At 41.9% G+C, this 22231-nt stretch overlaps 6 protein-coding genes across 6 annotated transcripts; all 6 read right to left on the reverse strand.

Moving 5' to 3' along the window:
* Nucleotides 1-230: 230 nt before the first annotated feature.
* Nucleotides 231-2675, reverse strand: LOC133123623 (protocadherin alpha-4-like). The gene has a single exon (XM_061234098.1). It carries the CDS (start codon nucleotides 2673-2675, stop codon nucleotides 231-233), a length of 2445 nt encoding a protein of 814 aa, XP_061090082.1.
* A 107-nt stretch (nucleotides 2676-2782) lies between these two features.
* LOC133123624 (protocadherin alpha-8-like) lies at nucleotides 2783-6784 on the reverse strand. The gene is made up of 2 exons (XM_061234099.1): nucleotides 4373-6784; nucleotides 2783-2848 (listed from the first exon to the last, which is right to left on the reverse strand). The coding sequence occupies exons 1-2, from the start codon at nucleotides 6782-6784 to the stop codon at nucleotides 2783-2785; spliced, it is 2478 nt and encodes an 825-aa protein (XP_061090083.1).
* A 1202-nt stretch (nucleotides 6785-7986) lies between these two features.
* On the reverse strand, nucleotides 7987-10401 carry LOC133123625 (protocadherin alpha-8-like). Its single transcript, XM_061234100.1, has one exon. The coding sequence runs from the start codon at nucleotides 10399-10401 to the stop codon at nucleotides 7987-7989; it is 2415 nt and encodes an 804-aa protein (XP_061090084.1).
* Nucleotides 10402-11598: 1197 nt separating this feature from the next.
* On the reverse strand, nucleotides 11599-14007 carry LOC133124156 (protocadherin alpha-8-like). Its single transcript, XM_061235106.1, has one exon. The coding sequence runs from the start codon at nucleotides 14005-14007 to the stop codon at nucleotides 11599-11601; it is 2409 nt and encodes an 802-aa protein (XP_061091090.1).
* A 2478-nt stretch (nucleotides 14008-16485) lies between these two features.
* LOC133123627 (protocadherin alpha-8-like) lies at nucleotides 16486-18894 on the reverse strand. The gene has a single exon (XM_061234101.1). The coding sequence runs from the start codon at nucleotides 18892-18894 to the stop codon at nucleotides 16486-16488; it is 2409 nt and encodes an 802-aa protein (XP_061090085.1).
* Nucleotides 18895-19105: 211 nt separating this feature from the next.
* LOC133123628 (protocadherin alpha-8-like) lies at nucleotides 19106-22150 on the reverse strand. Its single transcript, XM_061234102.1, has 2 exons — nucleotides 19735-22150; nucleotides 19106-19113 (listed from the first exon to the last, which is right to left on the reverse strand). Exons 1-2 carry the CDS (start codon nucleotides 22148-22150, stop codon nucleotides 19106-19108), a joined length of 2424 nt encoding a protein of 807 aa, XP_061090086.1.
* Nucleotides 22151-22231: the final 81 nt, after the last annotated feature.

A 22231-nucleotide genomic window follows, 5' to 3' on the forward strand; every position in this document is an offset into this window, starting at 1 on the left:
TACAGAGAGTAGACACATGTCCACAAGATAAATGTCAGGTTAATGCAGAGTCATGTGTGTGGCATTCGAGGTGGATACCATCAGACTTTAAAATACCACAACAAGGAGAGGAAAATACACTATTTCCAGAACCAGAGAAAGCTCCGCGCTGCAGCCATGGGTCCAAAAAATGTAAAAAGGTACTGAACTTCAGCTCCTTTCAGACCAAACCCCACAGCGAGAAAGAACCATTAACCACAAATGCCCTGTGAACCGTAAATACTAATTGAGAATTGAATAGGAAGGGGACATATTCTTACCTTCTGGCTGTTGGGAAGAGTTTGGTTCCGTTTAAAAGTGTCTGCTCCATTAATGCTGATGAGCTCCGCATCAGCAGGTGGAAACGGCGTGGGGAAAACCACAACGTCACTCTTCAGTGTGTCTGAGCTAAAACACACGTCGTACTGCTGAGTAGATTTGGAGTAAGACCAGCTCCCGTCAGGGTGTGTGGTGATCACTGGAGCGCTGTACTTGCTCAACCCGCCATCAGTCCTGTGGCACTTTACAGCTATTAAACTAATGAGACTCAGCAAAAATATAACTGATATCGAGATAATGGCAATGAGCAAATATAGATTTACATCCGAGAAACTCTCCTCCTTGGCAGGTAACTGTCTAAATGATGTTTGTAATTCATCTGCACTTTCAACAACCACAACATCAATAGACACAGTCGCTGAGAGGGAAGGTTCTCCGTGGTCAGAAATCAAAATCACCAATGGATGAGTCTTCAAGTCATTGTCACTCATTCGCCTCTTAGTCCTTATTTCCCCGCTGCTGCTTCCGATTCGGAAGAGGCTGCTGCCCTTGGGTTCAGTGATGTGATAAGAAAGCAGCGCATTGTAACCAGAGTCTGCGTCAACAGCCCTGATCTTGGCCACAAAGTAGCCCGCTTCAGCAGAGTAGGGAATGTTCTCAGTATTAACCGAGCCCTGGTCAGAATAGGGTGGAAGAACCGCCGGCCTGTTGTCATTCTCATCCAGGATAAAAACGTTCACTGTCACGCTGCTGCTTAGGGGAGGAACGCCAGTGTCGGTAGCCTGAAGTTGAAACTGAAATGACTTCGTATCCTCGAAGTCAAAAGACTGCAAGCTGTATATTTCTCCACTCACAGAGTTCACTTTGAAAGAGCCTGACGCGGATGCGCCTTTTGCCGTCTCCAATAAAGAATAAGAAACTTTTGCATTGTCGTTTAAATCAGGATCAAAGGCGGATACAGTGTAAATCACAGACCCAACGGGGCTATTTTCTTTCACATACACGTTATTCACGGGCTTTGTAAAGTGAGGCGCGTTGTCATTTACATCAGAAACATGCACCGTGATGACGCTGGTGCTGGAGAGAGGCGGAGTCCCCTCATCAGTAGCTGTGATGGTGACATTGTACTCAGAAGCGGTCTCTCTGTCCAACGGCCCGCCAACTACCAGAGAATAGTAGTTCTTATAATTTGTTTCCAGTTTAAAAGGAAATTCATCAGGAATGTGACAATTTATGATCCCATTTTTACCACTATCTTTATCAAGAACTGAAACAAGTGCAATCGCAGTGCCAACGATTGCGTCTTCTTTCACGGCGTTTAGGAGTGATGTCACTGTTATTTGAGGAGCGTTATCGTTGACATCCATCACTTCAATCAACAGTTTGGAGTGAGCGACCAAAGGTGACTGAGCTCTGTCGCTAGCTTGAGTACGAATTTCAAACGCATTATTTTCTTCGAAATCTATCACTCCTTTCACTGTAACTGTCCCCGTATTGGAGTCGATAGTGAAAATATCTAAGATACGGCCTTGCGAAAGCTTACTAAAGGAGTACACGATTTCACCATTAGAATCCGCGTCTAAATCAGTGGCATTTAAGGTTATTACCGATGTTCCTGGTGGTGTATTTTCGTATATCCGAACCTTATACAAAGAACTGCTGAAAACCGGGGGGTTGTCGTTAATGTCTAAGATATTCACAATAATCTGCATTGTGCCAGATCTCGGTGGATTTCCTCCGTCTACAGCAGTCAGTAGGAGCTGAATCTCAGGCTGTTTCTCTCGGTCTAAAGCTTTCTGCAGCACCAACTCAGCAGATACACTCTCTCCTTTGTGTAAAGCCAGGGAGAAGTGTTCATTCGGACTCAGCTTATACGAGTTTACAGCATTTTTCCCTACATCCGCATCATATGCCTCTAGTAAAGGAAAGCGCACTCCGGGCAACGTGTTTTCGGAAATATTCACATGTTGTAATTTTTCTGGAAAAGATGGCGCATTATCATTAACATCCACAATATTAACTTCGACACGGTAAAGTCTTAGAGGATCATTAATAACAGCTTCAACACTAACCACACATTTTAGGGCGTTCGGACACAGCTCCTCTCGGTCAATTCTCTCATTCACATACAAAATTCCTGTTTTTAAATTCACCTCGAAATATTTCTTCTGGGAACCGGCGACAATCTGAAATGTGCGTGACTCAAGTTCATGTACATTCAGATTTAAATCCTTGGCGATATTTCCCACAAACGTCCCCGGGTTTACCTCCTCTGAAACCGAATAGGAGAGTTGTCCATACACCGCCTCCCAGCCGCACAACAGAAGCAGGATCAGTCGATACCTCACCATAGATCCCCGCGTTTCAGAAAAATACATTGTTCCGTCAATGTTCGAATCAGCATAGATCCACTGAAACGTTTTCCAGTCCACAATCACGCATTCAGGAATATCCAAATTTACTCCGCATTAAAATGGGCAAATCCTCAGGCCTCCGACCCAGTCGTCATATCGTGCGAATGTGTAACAAAGCCCTGTGCGATCGCCTCTCCCTTTGAAACAAGGAGGAGCCCAGAGTCACCATAGACAATATTTCACTTTGTGGGTCAACAGAGACACCTTGTGGAGAAATCATGGCACTTTCAGCGCTCTGCTGAATTACCTTGTCCTGCATTTCTATAAATTTAGAGCCCTACCACGCACTCTCAGAAATAAAGTGACAATGGAGCTACATTCGTTTCCTTCAAAGACCAAATTTCCCAAATGCATCCTGAAAGTACAGTTATGTTATCTTTGGGTACAAATGAGTACACCGTCCAAGCAAACAAGGTACAAATGAATTATATATTGCTGGCTAGGAATGCAATGTAATGTACCTTTAGGTTACCATCCCCGCGACAAGCATTTGCGCCTATATAGGCAGTTTTCATACCTTTCTTTCTAAGAGAGTAATTGCAAATAAAACAATAGAGGTCTGATTGCTTACTTAAGCAATCGATATTGAATGATAAAAACTGACCTATCAGAGAATGGAACCAGTGAAATAAGAACAAGTGAGTGTTCCAGGTGCAACGGACTGCTGTTATTACCACTGTGCATATTATGCACATTGTACAGAATAAAATAGGCTATCATATGTTCACAGAAGCCTATACATCATGGAAAATAGGATATGAAGAACCTGAGACAAACATTAGTCTTGGGTAAATGCAGAAGCATATTTTCACAAAGTATTTCTGAAATTCACTTCATCGATAACATTTTAGTGAATTTAGATAAAGAGATACGGCAATAAACTATGACTTTTTGACTTAAAATCAGGCTGATTTACCATGTGTGAAGAGACACTGAGCAATTAAAATATTCTAAGCCATGACATTTCTTAAAGTGGTCGGCTACTAGTAAGCCAATAACAAAGATGCTAGAAAACAGGGTGTAACAGTGATACCAAAGAAGAGCATGCTTATGAACTAACAAAGGCTGCATAAAATGGTGCTAAATTGTGAAAAATGACAGGCCTCGTTAATGATAAAAACAAAAGCAGCACTATAGGGAATAAAATATGCTATTTCAATTTTCCATGTGGATACTGTAATTTACATATTGCATTTAGTCATCTGGCATACTTCATATTTATAAAAAAAAGGAGTTTTTTATTCTTTGCATTTCATACCTAAGAAATATGAAAGTGATTAAATTTGGGCAAATAAACTCCAATCAAATGAACCTAGCGAACATAATCACTGAAAAGCCAATCACGCTGGTCAGATCAGAATTTATTTTTTGAATTCACACAAATGTCTGATATTTACAGAGAGCAGACACATGTCCACAAGATAAACGTCAGGCTAATGCAGAGTCATGTGTGTGGTATTCGAGGTGGATACCATCAGATCTTAAAATACCACAACCAGGAGAGGAAAATAAACTATTTCCAGGACCACAGAAAGCTCCGCGCTGCAGCCATGAGTCCAAAAAAGTTAAGAAGGTAATGAACTTCAGCTCCTTTTCAGAACAAACTCCACAGCGAGACAGACCCATGAGCAACAAATGCCCTGTGAACCGTAAATACTAACTGAGCAATGAATAGTAAGGAGACATATTCTTACCTTCTCACTGTTGGGAAGCGTTAAATTCCGTTTAAAGGTGTCCGCTCCATTAATACTGATGAGCTCCGCATCAGCAGGCGGAAACGGCGTAGGGAAAACCACAACGTCACTCTTCAGTGTGTCTGAACTAAAACACACGTCATACTGCTGAGTAGATTTGGAGTAAGACCAGCTCCCGTCAGGGTGTGTGGTGATCACTGGAGCGCTGTACTTGTTCAGCCCGCCATCAGTCCTGTGGCACTTTACAGCTATTAAACTAATGAGGCTTAACATAAATATAACAGAAATCGAGATAATGGCAATCAGCAAATACAGATTTAAATCAGAAAATGTGTCCTCCTTTTTTGGTAACTGATTAAAGGATGTCTGTATTTCATCTGCACTTTCAATGACCACGACGTCAATAGACACAGACGCTGAGAGGGATGGTTCTCCGTGGTCAGAAATCAAAATCACCAATGGATGAGTCTTCAAGTCATTGTCACTCATTCGCCTCTTAGTCCTTATTTCCCCGCTGCTGCTTCCGATTCGGAAGAGGCTGCTTCCCTTGGGTTCAGTGATGTGATAAGAAAGCAGCGCATTGTAACCAGAGTCTGCGTCTACAGCCCTGATCTTGGCCACAAAGTAGCCCGCTTCAGCAGAATAGGGAATGTTCTCAGTATTAACGGAGCCCTGGCCAGAATAAGGTGGAAGGACCGCCGGCCTGTTGTCATTTTCATCCAGGAAAAAAACGTTCACTGTCACGCTGCTGCTTAGGGGAGGAACACCAGAGTCTGTAGCCTGAACTTGAAACTGGAATGACTTCGTATCCTCGTAGTTAAAAGACTGCAGGCTGTATATTTCCCCATTCGCAGAGTTAACTTTGACTGAGCCTGACGCAGACGCGCCTTTTGCCGTCTCCAATAAAGAATAAGAAACTTTTGCATTGTCGTTTAAATCAGGATCAAAAGCGGATACAGTGTGAATCATAGACCCCACTGGGCTATTTTCTTTCACATACACGTTATTAACGGGCTCTGTAAAGTGAGGCGCGTTGTCATTTACATCAGAAACATGCACAGTGATGACGCTGGTGCTGGAGAGAGGCGGAGTCCCCTCATCAGTAGCTGTGATGGTGACATTATACTCAGAAGCGGTCTCTCTGTCCAACGGCCCGTCAACTACCAGAGAATAGTAGTTCTTATAATTAGCTTCCAATTTAAAAGGAAATTCATTCGGGATGTAACAGTTAATGATCCCATTTTTACCACCATCTTTATCAAGGACTGAAACAAGAGCTATCGCAGTGCCGACCCTTGCGTCTTCGTTCACGGCGTTTAAGAGAGACGCCACTGTTATTTGAGGAGCGTTATCATTGACATCCATCACTTCGATCAACAGTTTAGAGTGAGCGGCCATGGGTGACTGAGCTCTGTCGCTAGCTTGAGTACGAATTTCAAACGCATTATTTTGTTCGAAATCAATCAATCCTTTCACTGTAACTGTACCCGTAAGGGAATCGATTGTGAACATATCTAAGATACTGCCTTGCTCAAGTTTACTAAAAGAGTACACGATTTCACCATTTGAACCTGCGTCTAAATCCGTCGCATTCACAGTTAATATTGATGTTCCTGGTGGTGTATTTTCAAAGATCCGAACTTTATACAGGGAATTACTGAATACTGGAGGGTTGTCGTTAATGTCTACGACATTCACAATAATCTGCATGGTGCCAGATCTCGGCGGATTTCCTCCGTCCACAGCAGTCAGTAGGAGCTGAATCTCAGGCTGTTTCTCTCGGTCTAAAGCTTTCTGCAGCACCAGCTCAGCAGATACACTTTCTCCTTTGTGCAAATCCAGGGAGAAGTGCTCATTCGGACTCAGTTTATACGTGTTTACAGCATTTTTCCCTACATCCGCATCATACGCCGCTAGTAAAGGAAAGCGGGCTCCGGGCAATGTGATTTCGGTAATATTCACTTGTTGTGATTTTTGTCGAAAAGAAGGAGCATTATCATTAACATCCACAATATTAACTTCTATGCGATAAAGTCTTAGAGGATCATGAATAACAGCTTCGACACTAACCACACATTTGAGTGAATTCGGACAAAGCTCCTCTCGGTCAATTCTCTCATTCACATACAAAATTCCTGTCTTTAAATTCACCTCGAAATATTTATTCTGAGAACCGGCGACAATCTGAAATGTACGCGACTCAAGCTCATGTACATTTAGATTTAAATCCTTGGCGATATTTCCCACAAACGTCCCCGGGTTTACCTCCTCTGAAACCGAATAGGAGAGCTGTCCATACACGGCCTCACAGCCATACAACAGCAGCAGCAGGATCAGTCGATACGTCACTATAGATCCCTGAATTTCCGAGAAATACATTGTTCCGTCAATGTTTGAAACAACATAGATCCACTGAACCGTTTTCCTGTGCACAACCACGATGACAGAAGTATCCAAATTTACTCCGCATTAAAATGAAACAACCCTCAGACCTCCTACCAAAGCTTCACGTCGTGCGAATGTGCAACAAAGCCCTGTGCAATCGTCCCTTCTTTAAAACTAGGAGGAGCCCAGACACAACGTCGATAATATTTCACTTTGTGGATCAACAGAGACACCGTGTGGACGAATCATAGAACTTGCAGCGCTCTGAATAATAAAAAAGGTATTTCTGCTACTTGGCCAGTCTTGTGAAAAAGAAAAAATTTGTGCACCATCACGCAGTACATGCCGTAAATTATTGAAAGATACCTCAACAAATACGCAAGTACCACAAGCCGTCCTGTGAACTGCCAGACTGATAACCGTGAAACGGAATTGCTTGTTTTCTGTTCTGTAAATTCAGCAAATAAAACCAACTTGGTTTCTTCGCCGTATATCTGGCAGCAACCATAAGATATAAAAAATATATGAGCAAATTCCTGACAGTAAGATGACATAATGTATTAATCAACAATGCAAAGAGGAAACGTTTTTTATCTTAATTTTCTGAACAAAGACTCTGTTAAAAAGGTCCTCAATTATCCTAACTGAGTGCAAAACTGGAAATAAAAACGGCTCCACTCAGACTTCTGAACAGTATAGCTTTACTGATTTGGTACATACATTTCGCCAATGAATGTATATCACTAGATTGTTTCATTGTTATTTGAATACTTGATAAAATGTAAATAAAATTCATCTTTAGAAGAGAATGCATATTAAAATGCTCCAATTAACATAATTGAGAATACGTCTTAGCTCCACATGGAATGACCTTACTGGAGCACTGCTTCTTTCTTACGCGTTTCTTTGCCTTGAGTTCTGTTTGATCACCAATAAAACGCACGTATATAAAATAACCCTGAATTATCTATTTTCGTCAGTCTACAAAAAGTTAAGACTGGATGTCATAACATAATATAAATTAAAAGCAAATACTCACAGCAATGAAGTTTGACGCAATCGTATTTCCAGTACCATGGACAGATACTCAGAGTTGAATGCCAAATGGATCGCTCAGACTAATTTACAACTCAAGTCTTTGCATTACACTGCAGGATTACACTGTATTGCTAAATGGCAAATAAATAATATAGACATCAGCTGCATAGACATTTGAGAACCCTTGTTCTTACCTTCTCGCTGTTGGGAAGAGTTTGGTTTCGTTTAAACGTGTCCGCTCCATTAATGCTGATGAGCTCCGCGTCTGCAGGCGGAAATGGCGTAGGGAAAACCACAACGTCACTCTTCAGTGTGTCTGAGCTAAAACAAACGTCATACTGCTGAGTAGATTTGGAGTAAGACCAGCTCCCGTCAGGGTGTGTGGTGATCACTGGAGCGCTGTACTTGTTCAATCTGCCATCAGTCCTGTGGCACTTTACAGCAATTAAACTAATGAGGCTTAACATAAATATAACAGAAATCGAGATAATGGCAATCAGCAAATACAGATTTAAATCAGAAAATGTGTCCTCCTTTTTTGGTAACTGATTAAAGGATGTCTGTATTTCATCTGCACTTTCAATGACCACGACGTCAATAGACACAGTCGCTGAGAGGGAAGGTTCTCCGTGGTCAGTAATCAAAATCACCAATGGATGAGTCTTCAAGTCATTATCACTCATTCGCCTCTTAGTCCTTATTTCCCCGGTGCTGCTTCCGATTCGGAAGAGGCTGCTTCCCTTGGGTTCAGTGATGTGATAAGAAAGCAGCGCATTGTAACCTGAGTCTGCGTCTACAGCCCTGATCTTGGCCACAAAGTAGCCCGCTTCAGCAGAATAGGGAATGTTCTCAGTATTAACGGAGCCCTGGCCAGAATAGGGTGGGAGAACCACAGGACTGTTGTCATTCTCATCCAGGATAAAAACGTTCACAGTCACGCTGCTACTAAGTGGAGGAACCCCAGAGTCTGTAGCCTGAACTTGAAACTGGAATGACTTCGTCTCCTCGTAGTTAAAAGACTGCAAGCTGTAGATTTCCCCACTTACAGAGTTCACTTTGAAAGTGGACGCCGGGGCGGCACCTTTTGCAGATGTCTCCAATAAAGAAAAAGAAACTTTTGCATTTTCGTTTAAATCAGGATCAAAGGCGGATACAGTGTAAATCATAGACCCGACTGGGCTATTTTCCTTCACATACACGTTATTCACGGGCTCTGTAAAGCGAGGCGCGTTGTCATTTACATCAGAAACATGTACAGTGATGTCGCTGGTGCTGGAGAGAGGCGGAGTCCCCTCATCAGTAGCTGTGATGGTGACATTGTACTCAGAAGTGGTCTCTCTGTCCAACGGCCCGTCAACTACCAGCGAATAGTAATTCTTATAATTTGTTTCCAGCTTAAAAGGAAATTCATTCGAAATGTAACAGTTAATAATCCCATTTTTACCATCATCTTTATCAAGGACTGAAACGAGAGCTATCGCTGTGCCGACATTTGCGTCTTCTTTCACGGCGTTTAAGAGGGACGTCACTGTTATTTGAGGAGAATTATCGTTGACATCCATGACTTCAATCAGCAGTTTGGAGTGAGCGGCCATGGGCACCGGGCCCATGTCGCTAGCTTGAGCACGAATTTCAAATGCGTTATTTTGTTCGAAATCTATCACTCCTTTCACTGTAACTGTCCCCGTATGGGAATCGATTGTGAAAAAATCGAAGATATGGCCTTGCTCGAGCTTACTAAAGGAGTACATGATTTCTCCGTTTGAACCTGCGTCTAAATCCGTTGCATTCAAAGTTATTATTGATGTTCCCGGTGGTGCATTCTCAAAGATTCTAACCTTATACAACGAACTGCTGAAAACTGGACGGTTATCATTGATATCTAACACATTTACAATAATCTGCGCAGTGCCAGATCTCGGTGGATTTCCGCCATCCACAGCAGTTAGTCGGAGCTGAATCCCAGATTGTTTCTCTCGGTCTAAAGCTTTCTGAACAACTAACTCAGCAGATACACTCTCTCCTTTGTGCAATTCAAGGGAGAAGTGCTCATTCGGGCTCAGCTTGTATGTATTTACAGCATTTTTCCCTACATCCGCATCATACGCCGCTAGTAAAGGAAAGCGGGCTCCGGGCAATGTGATTTCGGTAATATTCACTTGTTGTGATTTTTGTCGAAAAGAAGGAGCATTATCATTAACATCCACAATATTAACTTCTACGCGATAAAGTCTTAGAGGATCATGAATAACAGCTTCGACACTAACCACACATTTGAGTGAATTCGGACAAAGCTCCTCTCTGTCAATTCTCTCATTCACATACAAAATTCCTGTCTTTAAATTTACCTCGAAATATTTCTTCTGGGAACCGGCGACAATCTGAAATGTTCGTGACTCAAGTTCATGCACATTTAGATTTAAATCCTTGGCGATATTTCCCACAAACGTCCCCGGGTTTACCTCCTCTGAAACCGAATAGGAGAGCTGTCCATACACCGCCTCCCAGCCACACAACAGCAGCAGGATTAGTCGATACGTCACCATAGACCCATGAATTTCCGAAAAATACATTGTTCCGTCAATGTTTGAAACAACATAGATCCACTGAACCGTTTTCCTGTGCACAACCACGATTACAGAAGTATCCAAATGTACTCCGCATTAAAATGAGAAAATCCTCAGACCTCCTTCCAAAGCTTCACGTCGTCCGAATGTGCAACAAAGCCCTGTGCAATCGTCCCTTCTTTAAAACTAGGAGGAGCCCAGACACAACATAGATAATATTTCACTTTGTGGGTCAACAGAGACACCGTGTGGACGAATCGTCGAACCAACAGCGCTCTGCAGAAAAAAACAAGTATTTCTGCTACTTGGCCAGTCTTGTCAAAAAGAAAAAAACTTGTGCACCATCACACAGTACAAGCCGTAAATTATTGAAAGATATCTCAACAAATTTCGCAAGTACCACAAGCAGTCCTGTGAACTGCCAGACTGATAACCGTGAAACGGAATTGCTTGTTTCCTGTTCTGTGAATTCAGCAAATAACACCAATTCAGCAAATGAAAGCAACCATAATACATACAAATATAGGATCAAATTCATGACAGTACAATTACATACTGTATTAATCAATAATGTAAAGAGGAAAAGTTTTATTTTATTTTTCTTAATTTTCTGAACAAAGACTCTGTTACAAAGGTCCTCAATTATCCTAACTGAGTGAAAAACTGGAAATAAAAACGGCTCCACTCAGACTTATGAACAGTATAGCTTTACTGATTTTGTACATCCATTTCACCAATGAATGTATATAACTGGTTTGTTTCATTGTTATTTGAATACTTGATACAATTTAAATGAAATTAATCTTTAGAAGAGAATGTATATTAAAATGCTCCAATTAACATAATTGAGAACACGTCTTAGCTCCACATGGAATGACCTTACTGGAGCACTGCTTCTTTCTTACGCGTTTCTTTGCCTTGAGTTCTGTTTGATCACCAATAAAACGCACGGATAACAAATTACCCTGAATTACCTATTTTCTTCAGTCTACAAAAAGTTAAGATTGGATGTCATAACATAATGTAAATTAAAACCAAATAGTCAAAGCAATGAAGTTGGACGCAATCGTATTTCCAGGACCATAGACAGATACTCAGAGCTGAATGCAAAATGGATCGTTAAAACAACTTAAAAACTCAAGTCTTTGCATTACACTGAAAGATTACACTGTATTTTTAAATGGCAAATAGATAATATAGACATCAGCTGAATATACATTTGAGAACCCTCATTCTTACCTTCTCGCTGTTAGGAAGAGTTTGGTTTCGTTTAAAGGTGTCTGCTCCATTAATACTGATGAGCTCCGCGTCTGCAGGCGGAAATGGCGTAGGAAAAACCACAACGTCACTCTTTAGTGTGTCTGAGCTAAAACACACGTCATACTGTTGAGTAGATTTGGAGTAAGACCAGCTCCCGTCAGGGTGTGTGGTGATCACTGGAGCGCTGTACTTGTTCAGCCCGCCATCAGTCCTGTGGCATTTTACAGCTATTAAACTGATTAGACTTAACAAAAATATAACTGATATGGAGATTATGGCAATCAGCAAATATAGATTTACATCCGAGAAATTCTCCTCCTTGGCAGGTAACTGTCTAAATGATGTTTGTATTTCATCTGCACTTTCATCAACCACAACATCAATAGACACAGTTGCTGAGAGGGAAGGTTCTCCGTGGTCAGAGATCAAAATCACCAATGGATGAGTCTTCAAGTCATTGTCACTCATTCGCCTCTTAGTCCTTATTTCCCCGCTGCTGCTTCCGATTCGGAAGAGGCTGCTTCCCTTGGGTTCAGTGATGTGATAAGACAGCAGCGCATTGTAACCAGAGTCTGCGTCTACAGCCCTGATCTTGGCCACAAAGTAGCCCGCTTCAGCAGAATAGGGAATGTTCTCAGTATTAACGGAGCCCTGGCCAGAATAGGGTGGGAGAACCACAGGACTGTTGTCATTCTCATCCAGGATAAAAACGTTCACAGTCACGCTGCTACTAAGTGGAGGAACCCCAGAGTCTGTAGCCTGAACTTGAAACTGGAATGATTTAGTATCCTCGTAGTTAAAAGACTGCAAGCTATATATTTCTCCACTCACAGAGTTCACTTTGACAGAACCTGACGCGGACGCGTCTTTTGGCGACTCCAATAAAGAATAGGAAACTTTTGCATTTTCGTTTAAATCAGGATCAAAGGCGGATACAGTGTAAATCACAGACCCCACTGGGCTATTTTCCTTCACATACACGTTATTCAAGGGCGCCGAAAATCGAGGTGCGTTGTCATTTACATCAGAAACATGCACCGTGATGACGCTGGTGCTGGAGAGAGGCGGAGTCCCCTCATCAGTAGCTGTGATGGTGACATTGTACTCAGAAGCGGTCTCCCTGTCCAACGGCCCATCAACTACCAAAGAGTAGTAGTTCTTATAATTAGTTTCCAGCTTAAAAGGAAATCCATTAGAAATGTAACAATTCACGATTCCGTTTTTACCATCGTCTTTATCAAGAACAGAAACAAGAGCTATCGCAGTCCCCAGTTTTGTGTCTTCTTTGACTTTGTTCAGAAGAGACGTCGCTTTTATTTGAGGAGCGTTATCATTGACATCCATCACTTCAATCAACAGTTTAGAGTGAGCGGCCATAGGTGGCTGAGCTCTGTCGCTAGCTTGAGCACGAATTTCAAACGCGTTATTTTGTTCGAAATCAATCACTCCTTTCACTGTGACTGTACCCGTATGGGGATCGATTGTGAACATATCTAAGATACGGCTTTGATCAAGCTTACTGAAGGAGTATACGATTTCTCCATTTGAACCTGCGTCTAAATCCGTGGCATTTAGAGTTATTATAGATGTTTCTGGCGGTGTATTTTCAAAGATGCGGACCTTATACAAAGAACTGCTGAAAACTGGACGGTTATCATTGATATCTAAGACATTCACAATAATCTGTATGGTGCCAGATCTCGGCGGATTTCCTCCGTCCACTGCGGTTAGTAGGAGCTGAATCTCAGGCTGTTTCTCTCGGTCTAAAGCTTTCTGTACCACTAACTCAGCAGAAACACTCTCTCCTTTGTGCAAATCCAGAGAGAAGTGTTCATTAGGACTCAGCTTATACGTGTTTACAGCATTTTTCCCTACATCCGCATCATAAGCCTCTAGTAAAGGAAAGCGCGCTCCGGGAACTGTGTTTTCCGTAATATTCACATGTTGTGATTTTTCACGAAAAGACGGCGCATTATCATTAACATCCACAATGTTAACCTCCACACGATAAAGTCTTAGAGGATTTTTAATAACAGCTTCGACACTAACCACACACTTCAGGGCGTTCGGACAAAGCTCCTCTCTGTCAATTCTCTCATTCACATACAGAAATCCAGTTTTTAAATTCACCTCGAAATATTTCTTCTGGGAATCAGTAACAATCTGAAATGTGCGTGACTCAAGTTCATGTACATTCAGATTTAAATCCTTGGCGATATTTCCCACAAACGTCCCCGGGTTTACCTCCTCGGAAACTGAATAGGAGAGCTGTCCATACACCGCCTCCCAGCCGCACAACAGCAGGAGCAGCCGAAGCACCACCATTGATCCTTGTATATTGGAAAAATACATAATTCCGTCAGTCTTGACACCAGCATGGATCCAATGAGGTTTTTTCCCGTATAAAGTCAGCCCGACGGAAATATCTACATTTATTCCGCATTAAAACGAATCCTCAGTCCCCGGACCCAAGCTTCACGTCGTATGATTCTATAACAAAGCCCTGTGTCATCGCCTCTTCCTTTAAAACTAGGAGGAGCCCCGAGTTGCCATAGCTAATGTTTCACATTGCAGGTCAGCAGAGACACCGTGTGGAGGAATCATGGAACTTGCAATGCTCTGCTAAATATTTTTAAGCAAGGCTAATCTTTGTTTTTCAAATAAAAAAAAACTTTTGTTTTATCGCACAACTCATATTATAAGTGACATTGATTTATCGCTCACCTAATATATCAGTAATATAACAACGACCTCAACCCACTTCATGTGAACTGCCGGACTGATAACCGTGAAAACAAATGTTCGTTTTATTTTCTGATATTCAGCCAATAACATCAGCATTCTATTCCACCTTCGTAGATTAGATACCAAACATGAAAAACACAGGAGATAAAAAATAATCAAATTGATAATGACACAATAAACTCATTAATCAACCATGCATTGACACGCTTTTACATAAATAAGTACATTTGTCACGAAGTCCAAAATAACCCATTAATTAGAAGTATGGACATAAATGTGTAATCTTTGAAGACATAAAGGATCATTACGTTCCAATAATACTTTAGATAATCACACATCAACGTATTTAAGTGCAGACAGTAAATTAATCCGATTACAAAATAATCAGACTACTAAAGCAGCATTGTTGAGTAAACAAAGGCATCTCATTGAAAATATGTATTTTCTTCCTGAATTTGTGGCATTATTTTTTAGCAACCTATGGCACGCAACTTGCAACTTGCCTATTTTTGTTATTTGTTTATGCTACTTGAGAAAACGTAAACACAATGAATGTTTAGCAACGTATGCATATTAAAGTCGTTTAGTTCATAGTAAGAATAAATAAGATACTTGTAAATAAATGTTTGTGGACAGTGACAGAATTAGACGTAGCTGAAACTTTGGGAGTGTCAAAATCAACTGTCTGGTACACTGTTCAGAATACACCGGTAAACTCAGAAACCGTAAACACCCTGGTAGACCATTGAAAACCACTAGAGTGGATTACTGAAGAACACTTTATCAAGAAAAAACTATTTTCAATAGTTGAACACTCTTCAGGAGGAAGTGGTCAATGTGTCAGTGACTACTCTCCTCAGATGACTTCACAAACATAACTACACAGGCTACACTGCAAGCCGCACACCTCTACTTAGCTGCAGAAACAGAATGGCCAGGTTACAGTGTGCTAAGAAGTTCCTGAAAGAGCCTGCAGGTATTGGGGACAGATGAGACCAAGATTGACCTGATTGTGATGGCAAGAGCAAAGTGTGGATGCTAAAATGAAATGCCCAAGGACCAAAGCATCTGTGAAACATTGTGGTGGGGTGTTATGGCTTGGCTGCCACAGGTACTAGCTCACATGTCTTCACTGATGATGCAATTGTTGATTCAGCATAATTATGTGAACAGAAGCCTCTCATCTGCTCAGATCCAACAAAATGCAAATCAAAACTACTTGGATGGCATTTCACCTTGCAGCAGGGAAATGACCTAAAACATTCTGCTAAAGAAAAAAAAGGAGATTCAGGGCCAACAAGTGGAAGTTTCATCCTGGCCAAATCAATCTCCTGTCCTGAAATCCGAGTGAACACATGTTTCACTTGCTGAAGACAAGACTGAAGGCAAAGAGCCACAAAAAGAAACAGGAGCTGAATACAGGCCAGCATCTGGTGATGTCTATGGGTCATGGACTTCAGCCAGGCACTAAATGTAAAGGATATGCAACCTAGTGAAATATATAATGACTTTATTTAGGATTATGTTTATAGATCCAGTTGCATTTGCGCCACTAAAACGAGGGTATAATGTAAGAAACAGACTGAAATTCCAGAACGGATCACTAGAAATGGACGGATGTAGTCTCTAATTAAAGCTGACATGCCGCATTTTGCCATTATATTGAATGTATAATTTCAAATCCAATGTGCCTTAGTAGGGAGACAAAAGAACAACAACTGTGTCACTTCCCCAAAAAGTTTGGAAGATAGTGTACACGGAAAAGGTCTTGGTGGAGCAATGCTTTTTTGAAGTATTACCTTGGCTTGACTGACATGGTGGCAAAAAAAGACACACCAATATTTGTTTATTTGTCCATTTTAACTGTGCGTATGCAGTTAAGAGCAGATGTCCCAACACTGTGGGGATTCAAATAGCCACAACAATGACCCTGTAGGGAAGCGTAAGTCCAGGACCAAGGACAGCTCTGCAAAGTGTTTCACACAAGACAGTCCGCTGAGAGGGCTGAAGTCAGACTCTGCATTACATTGCAAGTTACAGAAAGCTGCGATTCAAAAGGGAAAATAAAAAACATAAAGATCAGCGTTATATACAGTTGAGAAATCTCATTCTTACCTTCTCGCTGTTGGGAAGAGTTTGATTTCGTTTAAAGGTGTCCGCCCCATTAATACTGATGAGCTCCGCGTCTGCAGGCGGAAACGGTGTAGGGAAAACCACAACGTCACTCTTCAGCGTGTCTGAGCTAAAACACACGTCATACTGCTGAGTAGATTTGGAGTAAGACCAGCTCCCGTCAGGGTGTGTGGTGATCACTGGAGCGCTGTACTTGCTCAACCCGCCATCAGTCCTGTGGCATTTAACAGCTATTAAAATAATTATACTCAATAGCAGTATAATTGAAATCGAGATAATAGCGATCAGCAAATACAGATTTAAATCCGAAAATGTGTCCTCCTTTTTCGGCAACTGATTAAAGGATGTCTGTATTTCATCTGTGCTTTCAACAACTACAACATCAATAGATACAGTCGCTGAGAGGGAAGGTTCTCCGTGGTCAGATATCAAAATCACCAACGGGTGAGTCTTCAAGTCATTGTCACTCATTCGTCTCTTAGTCCTTATTTCCCCGCTGCTGCTTCCGATTCGGAAGAGGCTGCTTCCCTTGGGTTCAGTGATGTGATAAGAAAGCAGCGCATTGTAACCAGAGTCTGCGTCTACAGCCCTGATCTTGGCCACAAAGTAGCCCGCTTCAGCAGAATAGGGAATGTTCTCAGTATTAACGGAGCCCTGGTCAGAATAAGGTGGAAGAACCGCCGGCCTGTTATCATTCTCATCCAGGATAAAAACGTTCACTGTCACGCTGCTGCTGAGTGGAGGAACACCAGAGTCGGTTGCCTGAACTTGAAACTGGAACGTTTTTACTTCTTCATAGTTGAAAGACTGTAAGCTATATATTTCCCCACTAAAAGAGTTCAATTTAAAGATGGACGAGGGGGCTGCACCTTTCGCCGAAGTCTCCAATAAAGAATAGGAAACCTTTGCATTTTCGTTTAAATCAGGATCAAAGGCGGATACAGTGTAGATCACAGACCCCACGGGACTATTTTCCTTCACATACACGTTATTCAATGGCGCCGGAAAGTGAGGTGCGTTGTCATTTACATCAGAGACATGTACAGTGATGACGCTGGTGCTGGAGAGAGGCGGAGTCCCCTCATCAGTAGCTGTGATGGTGACATTGTACTCAGAAGCGGTCTCTCTGTCCAGCGGCCCGTTAACTACCAGAGAGTGATAGCTCTTATAATTTGTTTCTAGCTTAAATGGGAATTCATTAGAAATGTGACAATTAACGATTCCGTTTTTACCGCCATCTACATCAAGGACTGAAACAAGAGCTATGGCACTGCCTATCTTTGTGTCTTCTTTTACTCTGTTCAAGAGGGATGTCACTGTTATTTGAGGAGCGTTATCATTGACATCCATCACTTCAATCAACAGTTTAGAGTGAGCGACCATAGGTGGCTGAGCTCTGTCGCTAGCTTCAGCGTGAATTTCAAACGCGTTATTTTGTTCAAAATCTATTACTCCCTTCACTGTAACTACACCCGATTTGGGATCGATTGTGAATATATCTAATATACGCCCTTGCTCAAGCTTACTAAAAGAGTACGCGATTTCGCCGTTTGAACCGGCATCTAGATCCGTTGCAGTCAGAGTTATTATTGATGTTTCTGGTGGTATATTTTCAAAGATACTAACTTTATACAAAGAACTGCTGAAAACCGGAGTGTTATCGTTAATGTCTAAGACATTCACAATAATCTGCATGGTTCCAGATCTCGGCGGATTCCCTCCGTCCAAAGCTGTCAGTATGAGCCTAATAACGGATTGTTTCTCTCGATCTAAAGCTTTCTGTAGCACCAAGCCAACCGATACACTCTCCCCTTTGTGCAAATCTAGAGAAAAGTGCTCATTCGGACTCAGCTTGTACGTGTTTACAGCATTTTTACCCACGTCGGCATCATAGGCCCCGAGTAAAGGATACCGTACTCCTGGCAATGTGTTTTCGGTTATATTGATATATTGTAGTTTTACTCGAAAAGAGGGAGCATTATCATTAACGTCCACAATATTAACCTCCACGCCATAAAGTCTTAGAGGATTATTAATAACAGCTTCTACATTAACCACACATTTGACTGCGTTCGGGCAAAGCTCCTCTCTGTCAATTCTCTCATTCACAAACAAAATGCCGGTCTTTATATTCACCTCGAAATATTTCTTCTTGGAACCAGCGACAATCTGAAAGGTACGCGACTCCAGCTCATGTACATTCAGATTTAAATCCTTGGCGAGATTTCCCACAAATGTCCCCGGGTTTACCTCCTCCGAAACGGAATAGGAGAGCTGTCCAGAAACCGATTCCCAACCACACAACAGGAGCAAGAGCAGCCGATACGTCACCAACGATTCCTTTCTCTCTGGAAAATGCATTGTTCCGCTAACCTTGGCACCACAATACATCCAATGAGACACTAACCATCACAAAACCACACCGAAGGAAATACATGAATTTCTTCCGCAAATAACGGCCGAAGCATAAGGTTTCCGACCAGGCACTCGCGTACTGGAAATCCGTGTAACAAAGCTTTGCGTTATCTCCTCCCTATACCAGACAAGGAGGAGCCCAAATGCCCTGTAGACGCTATTTCACTTTGTGGGTCAACAGAGACATCATGTGGACAGATCATAGAACAAGCACCACAGGAATTGGTTAACATATATATTAATATACATATATTTATTTTGTGGCTCAAATTATGTCTTAAGTTCTAAGAAATAAAACTAGCTCGCAACAAATATATCAGTTAAATAACCACGGATTTGACTCTTAATTTTTCCTTTTATTTTCTTGTGGCAGATTGATCAACGTGAAACAGAATTCCTGTTTTGTTTTGTGTCATAAACAACAACAAACACAACAGCATTTTCTAAAGATACCTTGATCTGTAATACCCCTACCATCTTATTCTTTCATGGAGAGGCATTTTCAGAAATGTATATTCTATTTGTAAAAAGGTACATCCATTAAACGTTTGTATTTGCTGACGTTAAAACGAAATTGTTTAACAGAGAATGCAGAAGAATGTTTCATAGTAAATATAACTTGGAAAAACTGATATCACCGCAACGAATAGAGACGGAAGCAGAAATTCAGGACCAAGTTCTGAACTGCACGCGTTGGTGGATCGCTTAGTCCATTTAGTGCCATGACTGTACGCTACACAGCCACAAAGTAAAAGGTTGAATTATAAAAAGAAAAAAGACAATTACAGTTCAGCTTCTTGTGAAAATTGATTCTTACCTTCTCGCTGTTGGGTAGAGTTTGGTTCCGTTTAAAAGTATCCGCTCCATTAATGCTGATCAGCTCCGCATCAGCAGGCGGAAACGGCGTAGGGAAAACCACAACGTCACTCTTCAGTGTGTCTGAGCTAAAACACACGTCATACTGCTGAGTAGATTTGGAGTAAGACCAGCTCCCGTCAGGGTGTGTGGTGATCACTGGAGCGCTGTACTTGCTCAACCCACTATCAGTCCTGTGGCATTTCACAGCAATTGAAATAATAATACTGAATAGCAATATAATTGAAATCGAGATAATGGCGATCAGCAAATACAGATTTAAATCCGAAAATGTGTCCTCCTTTTTTGGCAACTGATTAAAGGATGTCTGTATTTCATCTGTGCTTTCAACAACTACAACGTCAATAGACACAGTCGCTGAGAGGGAAGGTTCTCCGTGGTCAGATATCAAAACCACCAATGGATGAGTCTTCAAGTCATTGTCACTCATTCGCCTCTTAGTCCTTATTTCCCCGGTGCTGCTTCCGATTCGGAAAAGGCTGCTTCCCTTGGGTTCAGTGATGTGATAAGAAAGCAGCGCATTGTAACCAGAGTCTGCGTCTACAGCCCTGATCTTGGCCACAAAGTAGCCCGCTTCAGCAGAATAGGGAATGTTCTCAGTATTAACGGAGCCCTGGCCAGAATAAGGTGGAAGAACCACAGGGCTGTTGTCATTCTCATCCAGGATAAAAATGTTCACAGTAACGCTGCTACTAAGTGGAGGAACCCCAGAGTCTGTAGCCTGAACTTGAAACTGGAATGACTTCGTCTCCTCGTAGTTAAAAGACTGCAAGCTGTAGATTTCCCCACTTATAGAGTTCACTTTGAAAGTGGACGACGGAGCGGCACCTTTTACCGAAGTCTCCAATAAAGAATAGGAAACTTTTGCATTTTCGTTTAAATCAGGATCAAAGGCAGATGCAGTGTAGATCACAGACCCCACTGGGCTATTTTCCTTCACATACACGTTATTCAAGGGCGCCGAAAATCGAGGTCCGTTGTCGTTTACATCTGAAATACTCACACTGATAACGCTGGTGCTGGAGAGAGGCGGAGTCCCCTCATCAGTAGCTGTGATGGTGACATTGTACTCAGAAGCGGTCTCTCTGTCCAACGGCCCGTCAACTACCAGCGAATAGTAGTTCTTATAATTACTTTCCAATTTAAAAGGAAATTCATTCGGGATGTAACAATTCACGATTCCGTTTTTACCGCCATCTACATCAAGAACTGAAACAAGAGCTATCGCAGTCCCCAGTTTTGTGTCTTCTTTGACTCTGTTCAAGAGAGACGTCACTTTTATTTGAGGAGCGTTATCGTTGACATCCATCACTTCAATCAACAGTTTAGAGTGAGCGACCAAAGGTGACTGAGCTCGATCGCTAGCTTCAGTGTGAATTTCAAACGCGTTATTTTGTTCGAAATCTATCACTCCGTTCACTGTAACTGTTCCAGTATGGGAATCGATTGTGAAAATATCAAACGTATGTCCTTGCTCAAGCTTACTAAAGGAGTACATGATTTCACCATTTGTGTCTGCATCTAAATCTGTGGCATTTAGAGTTATTATCGATGTCCCTGGTGGCGTATTTTCAAAGATACTAACTTTATACAAAGAACTGCTGAATACTGGAGGGTTGTCATTGACATCTAACACATTTACAATAATTTGCATGGTGCCAGATCTCGGTGGATTTCCTCCGTCTACAGCAGTCAGAAGGAGCTGAATCTCAGGCTGTTTCTCTCGGTCTAGAGCTTTCTGCAGCACCAACCCAGCGGATACACTCTCCCCTTTGTGCAACGCCAGAGAGAAGTGTTCATTCGGACTCAACTTATACGTGTTTATAGCATTTTTCCCTACATCCGCATCATAGGCCCCGGGTAAAGGAAATCGCACTCCTGGCAACGTGTTTTCAGTTATATTGACATATTGCCGTTTTACTCGAAAAGAGGGAGCATTATCATTAACGTCCATAATATTAACTTCTACACGATAAAGTCTTAGAGGATTGTTAATAACAGCTTCTACATTAACCACACATTTGACTGCGCTTGGACAAAGCTCCTCTCTGTCGATTCTCTCATTCACATACAAAATTCCCGTCTTTAAATTCACCTCGAAATATTTATTTTCGGAACCGGCGACAATCTGAAATGCATGTGATTCCAGCTCAGGCACATTCAGACTTAAATCCTTGGCGATGTTTCCCACAAATGTCCCCGGGTTTACCTCCTCTGAAACGGAATAGGAGAGCTGTCCAGAAACCGATTCCCAACCACACACCAGGAGCAGGAGCAGGAGCAGTCGATACGTCACCAAAGATTCCTTTCTCTCTGGAAAATGCATTGTTCCGCTAACCTTGGCACCACAATACATCCAATGAGACACTAACCATCACAAAACCACACCGAATGAAATACATGAATT

Source organism: Conger conger, chromosome 3 (genome assembly GCF_963514075.1).
Source record: "Conger conger chromosome 3, fConCon1.1, whole genome shotgun sequence".
Classification (NCBI taxonomy): domain Eukaryota; kingdom Metazoa; phylum Chordata; class Actinopteri; order Anguilliformes; family Congridae; genus Conger; species Conger conger.